This window comes from Ailuropoda melanoleuca, chromosome 16 (assembly GCF_002007445.2).
Source record: "Ailuropoda melanoleuca isolate Jingjing chromosome 16, ASM200744v2, whole genome shotgun sequence".
Lineage (NCBI taxonomy): Eukaryota > Metazoa > Chordata > Mammalia > Carnivora > Ursidae > Ailuropoda > Ailuropoda melanoleuca.
This window is the reverse complement of record NC_048233.1, coordinates 21,517,479-21,530,972: the sequence shown is the minus strand read 5'-3', so window position 1 is coordinate 21,530,972 and position 13,494 is coordinate 21,517,479. Positions and strand designations below refer to the sequence as shown.

Below are 13,494 nucleotides of genomic sequence, written 5' to 3'. Positions count from 1 at the left end.
CTTTTGCATCTATATTAATCATTTTTCCTGCACAATGTTATCTTGGCAGCACCTAAAGACATAAAGAATTCATACTTTTATTCAACGCCATGTGCCAAACCATTTCAAAATGTATTTGTGCTCTGGAGAAGCTAAATAGACTGCAAAAATGCATGATGCCCGGCTGTATATAAACAGGGGTCAGAGCATAGGAAAATCAGGCTGATCCTCTTAAGATCTTTTACTAAATGAGAACATATCCTGAAACCATCACTCTCCTATACAAGCTGTATTTCTTTCGAGAGTAGTAGTGTTCATGAACAGAATCAGTTCAAGAATAATATATTAAGAAGGTGGTTCAGCAGAACGAAGACAGGATGCTGAGGATAATATAAGATTAAAAACCACTGTAATTTAAAGTAAACATTAACCCTAAAGGCTTGACCTCGGTCTAAATAGTTGTTCCCAATTCATATTATATTTGTAATGAGCAAGGATGTTTTGTTCTTTGAATACGTTCCAATGAATTGAGCTCTGAAAAAGCAAAACATATAGTCACTCTCGAGCCTCCTCTTGCTGTCGCCTACACTGGAACTTATCTTTCTGCCTCAAGGAGATCAGAGGATGAGGTCTAGTCTGTGCATATCGGGGGGTTGGGGAAAGCGTGGATCATTTCGAAACCCTCCAGCACTGAAGCACTGCACTAATCTGACACCAGCTTCTTCAATAGAAACGTTTAAGCAGCAAGAAAGTATTCTATGTTTTTTGGCAATCAACGGATCAGATAGAAGAGTCTAGCAATACGACGAGGATGTGTAATCTGACATGATTAGACAAGGCTCTTTAGTACCAGAACATTCATAATTGAGACAAAGAAAGAGTATTAATAACACTTTCCTAACACGGCAGTTAGCCATTTTATATTTCCTTTCTTTAATCTTAGTGTTTTTCAACAAATCATGGGATTTAATAGCGTGTTTTGGCAGATTAGAGGATTTATGGCCCAGATGTTTTTTGTTCTAAAAATGGATTAGGGTGTAAAGTTTGCTGGAATCCATGGAACATGTTGAGGCAAGCCGGTCATTTTATGTGTGATTAGTGCCTGCCTTCTGTCTCACAGTCCCTCCATCTGTCACAATTCACCAATGGATCTGGTTAGATTTAGCCTCATGTCACAAACAAGTCCCTTTTCTGGGCAATTTCATATTATAGATTCAGTTTATGCCATTTTATGCCCTAGTTAGAAGATAGGGAGAGTGAAAGATGATATATTAGCTTTTCTTTCAATATTTACAAAACAGTCTTTTCCCATTGGTATTCTACCCTAAAGTCATGCAGACGATCGTAATAGTGTGCATCAAATAAATAAGTGACCAGTGTTAAAATTAAGTTAAAAATTAGTGTTGTTCCTTATACCTGTTATTCTTTAAAAGAAATATTTTGACAATTTTTTTTTTTTTACTTACTCTGGATTGTGGAGCTGTAGACGCAAGTTGGTCATTTGACCATCTTGTTAGGCGTGTGAATTAAGTGTGACTGTAGTTTTCAGTAGCCACAATTTCTTATCATACAATTCACAGGTGCTTGGTTCCAGTCTGTGCTTGAAATTTGGGCCCTTAACTCTTACAAGTTTGTATCCACAGCAAACCAGTGTCACCTGTGGTTTCCTTCACCATCAGTGGATTCGGTGGGGGCGGGGGGACGATCTCCTTTCACTTAGTTAATAATGATTTATTCCTTCTGTATATAACAACCCTAATAGTGCTGTATGCAGACCCTGAACTGACCTTTCCAATACGATAGAATGTCAATAATTAGAGTAATAATCATCATACCTCTATCCTATAGTAACATTCAAATGATCCTTACGTGAAAAAATAATCAAAGATAGGTTTTATTTTTGCACTACAAAATATTCAGATAACTGACAAAAAAAGTTTATTTCAAAATTAAATTTTATACTTCTTTCCAAGCATGTGGAAACAAGTATATTGGACTTAAATATTCCACTTGCATTACAGATGCTTGGCAACACATTCACATATGACTCTGAGTCAGGCATTATCAATTACTCATTCATTCGTTCATTTTAGACTCATGAAATTGAGAAAGTTTTATATGCCAGACACTAGCCATTACCCCTCCCCCCCAAAAAAAAGACGACATGTTGTGTTTTTTTATGGTTAAAGGTTAACCTCACCATGCATTTGCACAAAACACAGCCTTTGTTCTGTCACGTCCTCAGGTTATTTAAATGACCATGATGCTGTCACCAAGGCAATCCAAGAGGCTCGGCAGATGAAGGAGCAGCTTCGGCGGGAGCAGCAGGTGCTTGACGGGAAGGTGGCTGTTGTGAATAGTCTAGGTCTCAATAACTGCCGGACAGAAAAGGTGAGTTCCTGACATAACGGACTTTCCAAAAACACTTCAGTTGCCTAAATGCTTTTTTTCTTCTTTGTTTTCTCATCTTCTCACCGCCTCAGAATGAGGGTTTCCCCTCTGTTCCGCAACCCCCCCCCCGCCCCGTCAGTACAGAAATCTTCATGCCCATCCTAATCAAAACCATCTGGAAATGAGAAGCGTTGTAATTCTCTTCTATCCATCTCCAAACCATATTGACAATTAATATCCCCCTTTCTGCCATCCGTTTGCATTAAAATGGAATGGCATTTGAAGTATCTGAGTCGGAGTGAAAGTTTTGCTTTACAGAGATGCTTAACTTGTATTTGGGGATGAGCTGGATTTGAAAATGCTGAATCTTCTTTAATCAGCATAAGCTTGGATGATACCCATGCTTGTAGTCTAAGTAACTAGGATCCTGAGCCTGTCATAATATGTTTCCAATGCAAAGCACCATCAAGTTTTAGATGACTGCAGAATTGGAAATTTTGACTTTATTATAAAACAAAATGTGTTTTAAAACTTGGACATTATTGTTATACGTAAGCCCAGTGAAACTGCTGAATTTATCTGAGATGTAATAATGTCAAACTCTTTTGTCTAAGCTACATTGTATTTTACTCAGAAAAATAGTATGTCATTACAGAATACTCCAAATGATTTACTTATCTTGGTCATATTTGAAATTTTTGAATTGAAAATTTAAAATGTTACTGAGTCTTGTTTTTACAATCCTGTAGCTAAAGAGGAAAAAAATGATCAGCTACTTAGCAGTAACTTGAAAGTTAACCATCATGGGAAGCTTGCGAGTCAAACAGTAGTGTCCAGAATGAGCAGATTGCTAATTGGATAGCTTTCTGGTTTCCCAGGTTTTATATGGAATTTGGTGTGCAATCTCTAAGAAGTTTACAATCTGCACAGTGGAGGTAAAATCTGTGTGTGATCCCGTCACAACTTACTTTTCCTCTGGCCCAAACATGGGTCAAAAGGATGGAGAAATGACTCCAATTCTGCTCTATTCCTGGAGGGGAGAGGGATACATCCCTGGCAGGCACACAGCATAAGAAGAGCGATACTGGTGCAGCGAGGAGGGCACAAAATTTTCCTAGCTAAGCACCAGAAGGGAAGGGGAAAAGCAAAGTGACAGCTCTAAGAAGGAATGATAGCAAGCATAAAGGAATTTATATTCAAATATTTAAACATTCTTGAAAGGATGCTTGAACAGAAATTCCTTTTCTCTGCTCCCCATGTAGAAATGAGTTTAACACTCAGCCAGATGCTAATGCAAAGTGACTCAAGCTATTCCTCGCAAGCATAGCTAAATTGCCGTTATTTGTTAAGCGCATTGAATTCAGCTGTGGATACAGCAGTTGGTTGCATTCAGCAAGCATCTGTACCCTTTTTTTTTTTAATCCTCCAAAGCAGAGACAACTCTACCTATCTCCCCCCTCTCCTCCCCTGTGCTGGCTGGGAATTGTCAAGTGACAACCGACCAAATCCTTTTGGACAGGAAGCCTTCATCCTGAGTTCTATATACTTGCAAAACAGGCCTTGTGGTTGGATCAGGGAGCCCATTAAAAGCACTTTGATAGTATGGAAATTCATCTTCATGAAGCTCCTAGGCCCCTAAGCAGCATGCTGTTTAGCTGTGGTTACAGATCACTCATTCAGATCGGAGGGCAATAATTGTGCTGACGGCTTGTAAGGCAATGGAAGTACATAAAATAATCCTGGGCCCTCCACCACGGCACTGCGAGTTAATCTCCTCTAATACAGATCAGCTGTTGTTCTAACACATGACTTTATGCCGGCTCCAGTGACTCTGCTCAGCCTTTTGATTAAGTACCAGGAGTGGAGCCATCTGCATTCACTTTACTCCATAGTTGTCCATTGTTAGGGGACTTTACTTTCACTTCGTGTTCTCCCTCTACAATCAGACTTTATTTTATTTCTCTGATTAGCACCTTCTCCATTTGTATTGCAGGAGGGAGAGTTGCCTCTTGTGGAACACTACTGCCTTCAATTTCCTCTTCTTTTTTCTAGCATTATAACTTTTTAGAAATCAATTTTTGGAGTCATACTTGCCAAAACCTGTTGGCCAGTTAAGATGTCTCCATTCTCCAGAAGGCTGTCATTCCCAAATCTTTTCACATGCCCTTTTCGATGCAGTTGACTTACATCATCAACTACAGTCTTATATTTTCATGGGTTTTTAAGTGAAAATCTTAAAATATGGAAGTGAGACAGTTCCATTATTACAATAGTATGGAAGACTTTGGTAAAGTGTAAGTAAATCTTTTCAGCAGAAGGGTCTGAACGACACCTCGATACCTGACAATGAAAGTGTGATTTTTTGAAGCTCTCTGAGAAGCAGATATTAACTGTTGTTGCCTTTTCCTGTTGAACTAGCTTGGGTGCCGTTTCTGTAATATTAATGATTGATCTATGGGCAACTCATGGGTATCAGATAATGCCAAATTTATATCCTTTAATTAACACCTGCTGCATATGAGGGGTAGTACTGTGTGCTTGAGATACTGTATTGAACAAGAAGATAAGTCCCCTGCCTTTATAAAGTTTATAGTTTAAATCAAATTATTATTTTGACTATTAATCATGGCATCTTTATGTGTGTGAGCCTACTTGTAGGAAGTGAATAAAGGCCCCACCCATTTTGCTTAGCCTATCAGACCATTTCTATACCTGAGTTGACAAAAGCGGCTGCTTATTTTTCCACATAAAGTGACAGCACTATGCCTATTGTGTTGTTTTTCTCCTAATACCTAGTTTTTCATACATTTTTAAAATTGCCTAACTTTACCCATGGCCAGAGCATAGGTAGATCAGTAGTTGGTTTGAAATTTTGCTTCTGTTTGAAAGACATAAACAGAATATATGATAATTTTTTTGCATTCTGTCACATCATTTGAATACCGAAAGAAGGACTTTTCTCTCACTAAAACAATGCTCCCATCTTCCTAAACCCAGAAAGTGTGTGAGGTGTAAGGATGGGGGGGGAGGGGTAGATAAAAGAAAGAAACAGATAGAAAGGATCTCGGAGGAAGGAAAGGGGAAAAGAGAAGAAATCCAGCCTAGCACTTCCCACCGGTCTGAGAGGTGATAGCACGACCTGAGATCCCTACGTTGGAATCCTGCAGTGGAGATCTGTTTTCTTGAGTACACAAACCTCATACATGGTATTTTCTCCACATTTCAAATGACCAACATGGTTGTCCTAAGCAGAAAGTCTTAATTCTGAAAAGCTGTAATTGGTAGTAAAAACAATTAGAGGTGTGAAGATAGGGACAAATGTTTTCTAGTAATATGCACCAAAACACATAATGAAAGTCATTTTTACTAAAACACATTTTAATTGAAGACTTCTAAAAGATTTCTCATTTTTTTACTTTTCTTGGAAGTGTTTCAACATACCCAAAAACTGTGTATATCAGGTTTCTTGGAAACTCTGGGACACAGTGTTATTTATAATTGTCATTTCAGGTTAATTATAGCCTGATTGCATATTCGGGTAATGTTATCTTTTATCACATAGCTCTTCACAGATTAGTGTTATGGATGAATAAAAAAATCTTCTCAGGTAGAGAGAATCAGAAAGACCCTCATACATTTAGTTCTTCAAAACCACCCACTTTGCTTCATTAGTACCCCCGTGGCACAGTCTTGACCATATGACCAACTGCATACTCAGGTTCTGACCTTATATGTGAAGGTAGCCATAGTTAATAGGAAACCATAAAGACCTCAGTTTTTGTCCTGATACCACCAGGCAGGCCCCACTAATATAATAGAGACCCAATGCACTTGACTGAAATGTGGAATAGACCAGAAGTTTCCTTGCTCCTTTGCCTCACCCCCAAAGTAGTTATCCTAAGGGAATGGTGCCCATGCTGTAGTGTATGTTAGACATGTATTTCATGACATGCGTCAGGTAATCAAGTACAGTAGCTTCAACAGATGATGATTAATTTTTAGCACATAATAAAGTTCTGTAGGAGGCAGTTGGTGGCATTAGTTCATCGGCTCAGCAATATCAGGGTTGAAATCTCTGCGATTCTTTTAGCTTTTCCCGTAGGGTCATAAAATGTTGCTGTACCTACAACTGTGCCCTGAAGGCAGGCCAGCTCGGGAAGGAAAAGCAGATTCTCTGCTATTTTCAGTCCTCTTTCACATAGAGATGTGTTTCATTCCTCCTTCATTCACATAGGGGTGTTTCTTACGTTATTCACATAGAGATGTTTCACTGCACCCCTCAAGCAGACTTCCATAAACATCTCTTTTGGGTAGAAATCGGTTGAATGCATACCTTTAAGACAGTTACTCAAAGGAAGAGAACCTGCCTTAAGTTGATTATGAATTATATTTGGGGACTGAATTAGAGACCTTAGCTTATCCTCCTGGAGATCAAGGGATATGTTAAGATCAAAGATTATATTGGCAGAGAAGAAAAGGACCAGAGTGGCTATTGAGAAGGAAAAAACCATTGTAAGCCACAGCTACATGATAAAAATGATGTCAAAGGTCTCAAATATTTTCTTCATGAAGCTGGTTTGTTCTGATTGTGTTGTATTTGTCGTCATCTAACTATTTTTATTCTTGCACTCTTACATGTCCAGGGCCTTATACCTTGTCTGTGGTTGTTAAAGAATTAAAACGCACAGAATCACACACACGCACATAATCACACGCACGCACAAACCCCAACATTGCCTGGGTGACAGATTAAACCAATGAATGTGTGTTCTTACACATGTTTCTACATGTTAAGGCCGACTTCTGTACTACTTTCACATATAAAACATGTTTTATTATTTATTATTATTATTTCTCACAAAAATAAACATGCAGATGCGTGCGTCTATTTTTTACGGTAGAGAATTCACCCACTAAGCAAACATTAATTGCCTACAGTGTACCTGAAATCTAAATGCCTACACATGCTATGAATTCCTCGATCACTGCAAGTAAGAATACCTGGCAAAATGCCTTACTTTTCCTTTTGAGGTTCAGTGAAAATTCATTGCAAATTTTCGTAAAATAAGGTGAAAATTTGGAGACTTAGAGGTATATTTTAAATCGTAATTTATTCAACAATGATAGCAGTCTCTCTTTTCACTTGTCGGTCATACTGCTAAGAAGCCTTACCACATACTATATAGACTCATTTGTAAACAGAGGTTAATTTTTATCACTCTGCCACTTGGAAACTCTTCCGCTGCAACCTCTTCTTTTTCTGCTATTGTCAACCTCTTTCCTTCCCTTTAACAGAGTGCCAAACATGAAATGACAGTGACCAATGTTGACTTAATGTGGATGTTTAATAATGAAAAAAAGTGTGTCAGTCCCAGCATTAGTTACAAATGGCAGTAAGTGTATCGGATGGCAGCCCTGTAATAATTTTACATCCATCATTCTTTCCTGATGCTTCGCTGGCCATCTGATGGATGGAGCCAGCAGTGTTAACTCTTCAGAAACTGACACAGTGTATCTAGTTCAGCATTATCTAACACATGCTCCTTCCCTCAGATAAGGACAAGGCATGTGAGGAATTGTGAATTACAGGTTTCGTTTGGAAAAAGTGAATATGAAGGAACTCATGCCTCTGCATTCAGTGGAAGACACTACAATTAATTAATGATTTGTGGATCGCTTTTGTAGATGTTGCCTTTAGCCAAAATGAGTTAGAGAAGTAAAGTTAGAACTAGATATTTCAGTGGTTAGAGGAAAAACTTCATGAAGGAGGAAGGCATGTTAGGAAAATCCTCCGGGAGGGCGTGAGGTAGATCATTGCTGCACAGTGGCAAAGCAGGGGCTGTGGGGGAGGGGGGACGGTTGTGTGTGAGCATGAGTGTGTGATTTTTAAAAAGCCCCCAAACTTTTAAGTCTGCTGGTTGGAATTTGTCTAGGAAAAAATACAGTGACGCAAATCATGAATATTGTTTCTTTATAAAAGTGAGTATATATTATTTTTTTAATCTCTACATTTACATATTAATTATTTCACGACTTTAAAAGACACACGAATCTGATGTTGAATGCTTGCCTTTTTATTATTGGAGTCTCTCTACTCTGAAAATTTATATAAAATGGATAGGGAACTGCTTTCTAGGCAACTGATTATTAGGAAATCTAGACCAGCTTTTTATGTGCAAGTTGGCATTTGATCCTTAGGTTTTCTTCTCTTTGTTTTTCATTCATAAAACCTTCTTAATTCTGAGTGTCTTAGCTAGGGAACACTTCTTATGGGACAGGAGGGGAAAGGAAAACCCCTTAGTGAATATTATCAGCACAGAGCAGCCAGTTTTCAAAGACCATGACAAAAAGGCAAATAGGTATTATGTCATCACCCATCCATCACTCTAGATGTCAGCCTTTCAATAATTCCAATCGACATTCTCGACAGGCTGGTGCAAGTTAAAGGGGCTGTTTGTTTCTAGAAATTGAGTATGGGCTGTCTATAGCCTTTTGTTCCAGATGGTTTTCTTCTGTGTCTTTTCATTTCTTTCTTTTTCTTTCTTTTCTTTTTGGGGGTATTTAATTGAAATACATGCCGAGTTTGCAGACTGCAAAGATCAGAGCTGTTTTCGTCCAGCAGTGGTAACTATGCATTAAACATTTTGATTTGTTTGAGCTTGAAGTTTAGTCCTTTTTTGCCATTTGCTTCATGGAGTTTGTGTATATTTACAGCCTCTGCATTTAATGGCCACATGCCTTATTTTCACAGATGGCCAGTGGAAGACTTTTTCTTTCTCTTAGTATAGCCCGCTTTCAGTTTTGCTACATTTGTCACAGTGCCACTACTGCAGCTAGCAAGTGCCCACGCTTGGTGGGGAGCAATTATGGTGTGAGTTTTTAAGGAGCTTTTTAAAGGTTTTTTTTTTTCCAGTAAACTTTTTATGGTTTAATTTTCAAGCCTAGAAAAGCTGTGCATGTTTTCAAACAGAGAGTCTTGTGTTCTTTACATCATTCTGGTAGAGGGGTTAGTGCAGGATGGTCCAATAAAATGAGACACCCAGGGCATGCCAAATTGGGCTTTCGGATAGACACCCACAGGCCTCTCTGATGATTGAAATTGTCTATTCATTTAAAGACATGAGGAGATGCTCACAATAGTATTCCTGAAAAAAGCAAGTTTGAAAACACCATGTAGAGAATGATCCAGATATTTTTAAATTATAGTTCTATGTTGCATAGATAAAACACTAGAACAATAATGCAGTATAGTGATGCCAAGGTGATAGGGGTGTAAATTGGCATGCATGGGCCCACATTCTGATTTTTCTTAATTTCCTGTAAGTAAAGTAAGAATCACTTTTATTGTTGGACCAGAAGTGTTCTCTTTAAAAACCTGATCTATTAAGTATGGTCTTTCCTTCTCTTTTCCCTTGCTCCTATCCTCATCTCCAAGATTGAATAGCTGCCTTCAAGACAGCTAAACATTAAAGCACTGAAATAATTAGAGACATTTGTTTTTCAATTACCCTCTTATATTTATTAGATGTATTGCACTCTATTGTCATTTATTGCAAATTACCAATATGGATTAAAAATTACAAGGAAAATATTCTGAATTGAGCATGCATTTCAAAGGGTCTCATTGAATCTCTCCAGGCATACCGCTTCTCCTTTTCTTACAAGTGAGAAAGACTTGCTTATGGGTCATAGGAATAATAATGGCTATTGCTACTTATTTTGTGCTTTACCCTTTCCAAAGTGATTTCACGTCAGCTTTCAACCTCCTACCGTAATATGACCAGAACAGTAGTCTTTGTTTTAAAAATAAAAATGAGATTTAAGAAGATCACAGGAATTCCAGTAGGAGATCAGTTTTTAAGCCAAGGTCTTCTGGCTTGGAGTTCAGTCTCTCTTCTAATGGACTGTGCTGAAGAAGTTCGAGAAAGTCCCCAGTGCCGGATGATTCGCTTGTGCTCCAGCATTGGTCATGTGTATTAGTACGGTCTCGAGGCTTTATTACAAAAATCTCATTTAAGCAGTCTCCATCTCCATAATGTGTACATTGTCTTCCCATTCTTTGTTTTTCCCGCATCTGTTCCCTTCCTCGGTCTCTCTCCCTTCACCACCAGCCTTCACCACCAGCCGATTCACTAGAGGAAGAGCCAAAAGAACCAAAAGAACACGTTCCATCTTATTTATTTAGCTTCTCGTAAGCAGTGCTGATAAAACATGTGAAGTTTTAGCTGTTGATTAAAATGAGGTTCTAAATATCTGTTCTAATCTGTATTTTTCTCTCCTTTCCCTTAAAACAACCATGGATAATTGAAAAGTGAACTATAACTCCAATGTGCCCATTTTTATTTGTCAGACCCAGTGTTTCTGAACCAAGCCATGACTCTTTAAAATAGTCCAATTATATTTATTTAACTGAGGTGACTACTGGCTACTGAGGCTACATTCATAATAAAGCTAACAGTTTTATAGCTTTTATTCCATGAAAAGGAAAAATTAAAGAGAAAAATTCTATACATTTCTGTAGCTCAATAACTGAGTTACTCATTGTTTATAGAACAATTATCATCAGACAATGTTCAAGTTTTGTGTTTACATCTCTGCAGCCCTCCCACCTACCGGACATCCTGCCTCGGTCGTGAATTCTGTTGTTTTTCTTTGTTGGCCTCCTGTTTTTCTCACGTTATTCCTTTTGATTTAACTCAGTGCGCACAGTATCTCTATCTGGACTGCTTTGAAATATAACAAGGTCTTTTTTTAGACTTTGGTTGAATGCTGACCACATACACAAACATTTGAAAACTCGGGTCTTGGTTTTTTCTTCTCCTGCTTTCCCATTTCCACGTGTACACACCATAAGCTCCAGTGTGACAAACAAGCAAAGGCCAGTATTTTGCCGTGATGGTATTCATGTGTGCCTTCTTTGTGACTGATCTGTTTTCTACAGATTCCTTTGAGTGGCTTTTTTGTGCATGAATCCCCCAGGCCTCAGTGACTTCTTCCTGTCCCTGGCAGTGGTTTTCTGTTTTAAAGACTAAATTAGTAACGTTGAACTGGGGCACATAACTGTGTCTGTCACAAAGTACCTGGATCGGTGAATCGGATTGTCTCTCTGAATGTGACAGTCTCTTCACAAAATATATCTCGATAACCCTCTGTGTTTTTTTTTAATAATTTGAAATCTCTTCCTTGACTTTAAGAAAATGATGGTAGAATTGTCAATTATAAGTGGAGTGCCCTTAGGTTTGAAACTTAAAAACTTTTGAGAAAACTGTCATTTATGATAAAGAAAATATGTATAGTTTTATACATTGGTCACAATTTTTTGGTTTTGTTTTAGGAAGTGCCCAGTAAAGTAGGACATAGAATTGTGGGTTTGAAAGACAATGAAAAGGGCCTTGAATTTCCTCTTCAATATTTTAAATACACCAGACAAGTAGTGCTATGTCCAATACTCAGAAATCTCCAGAAAGGGGAAATTTTTTACATTGTGAAGCAGCTCATGGAATGGACAGACACCTCTGACTATTAGACAGCTCTTTGTGGTTCATTATATTTCACCCGATAACTTAGAGCCATCAGTCAGTGTTGTATCTCTTGACTGTATATGGTCAAATTCTATTACCTTTTTCACAAAGAACAGGGCTCGATTCTTTTTTAAATAAGTTAATTCTTAATATATTTAAAGACAGATATTTTTACCTGCTTTTCCCATCCTATTCAACTTTCTTTTTCAGGGTCCTATACAACTTCTCCATCATGACAATAGGGATATTGATAGGAACATAATCCAAAGCTGAGTTAAGCCCAAAACATTATGGCCGTTGAGCATCCCTGGTCTGCATTCCAGTTCCTATCGAAAAATAAACTAAGGCCATTCTAATATTGTTTTTGTTAATGAATCCATACTGGCTTTTTGTTGTCACTGCATCCTCTACTATGTGCTCTTAGCCAGAGTTTGTAACCATCAGCTCTGTCTTTTCTGGAACATGCATTAAGTGCTCAGGTCGTTGTTCCTCAAATTCGTCTCTTCTTTCGTTAATCAGAATGAATTGTCATTAACTTTCTAATATTTCTCCTACTTTAAAATCAGTTCTTTAAAATCATAGACAGGGATTCATCAGTTTTATCTACAAGTCATGCTGCTATCTTGGAAAATTATTCATCTGGATTAAGACTTGAATTCATAGAAACTGTGTCTCCTTCAAAACCACTCCATCGTCTTCAACTTCACAGTACTTTTTAAGATACTTGATCTGCCAATACATTTCAGTTTGACCAGATTGCCTGAGGAAACTAAGTTTCTGAGAAATTTAGGTGAAATTATACTTCAGGAAACATTTCGTGAAGGTGGCTACCAAATATCATAAAAGGAAATAAGACTGTGAACAAAATTATGTGTTCAAATTCATGATTTTCTCCACTAGGGGAATCTCTGGATTTTGAAAAAGAAACATCAAGATTAAATAAGGATTATTTTGTAGATGAGTAGACCAGAGGCCATTTATGGACCTTTCCAAACCCTTAGTTCCCATATCTCTATGACTGATCCTCTGATGGAAAATATTCTTAAGGGATACCAGATTTCAGAGTACTACTGTGTCTGGAAATACCCCACTGGATACATTTACATTTGACCAGAGTAAAATTAGTGAATGATTTCTTCAACTTGCGTTTTTGTTAGTCTTGGAGGGAAGTGTATGTGTGTGCCTGTGTGTGAGAGAAGAGAGAGAGAGAGAATGTATTTGTATATAATGTATATACAATTTACAAGAAAGCCTTTTCTCCCATTTGTGCTGTTAGATTATGTGGGTGGATGGTTATTTTTTAGAAAATGGCGTTCTCAATAAGCAAGGGTGGAACCGAGAGGTTGAGGGGATGGACATACGCATTATTTCTTTGTATTTTACTTAAGCTGATGAGAAAAATCTCCAACTGATAAATCATTATGACATTATAAATAATCTTTCATCTTCTTTGGTGGTCTGTGAGGTTCACATAATTGGAGGGCTAAAAACCTTTTTTATTTCATTCTTCCTCCCGTGTCATTAGTATATAAGTAGACCATAAAAAAAAAGTGCAGCCAGAAGGGGTTTAACTGTAACTGAGTCAACATTTGACAGTCACACT

At 37.8% G+C, this 13,494-nt stretch overlaps 1 protein-coding gene across 18 annotated transcripts in view; it reads left to right on the top strand.

Moving 5' to 3' along the window:
* Positions 1-13,494, top strand: part of SOX5 (SRY-box transcription factor 5) — a 960,947-nt gene that overhangs the window by 931,634 nt on the left and 15,819 nt on the right. For all 18 annotated transcript variants that reach the window (XM_034644599.1, XM_034644605.1, XM_034644606.1 and 15 more), the window contains one exon: positions 2,225-2,370. In XM_034644599.1, the coding sequence (XP_034500490.1) occupies positions 2,225-2,370 (146 nt within the window). The remainder of the gene's footprint in view (positions 1-2,224; positions 2,371-13,494) is intronic.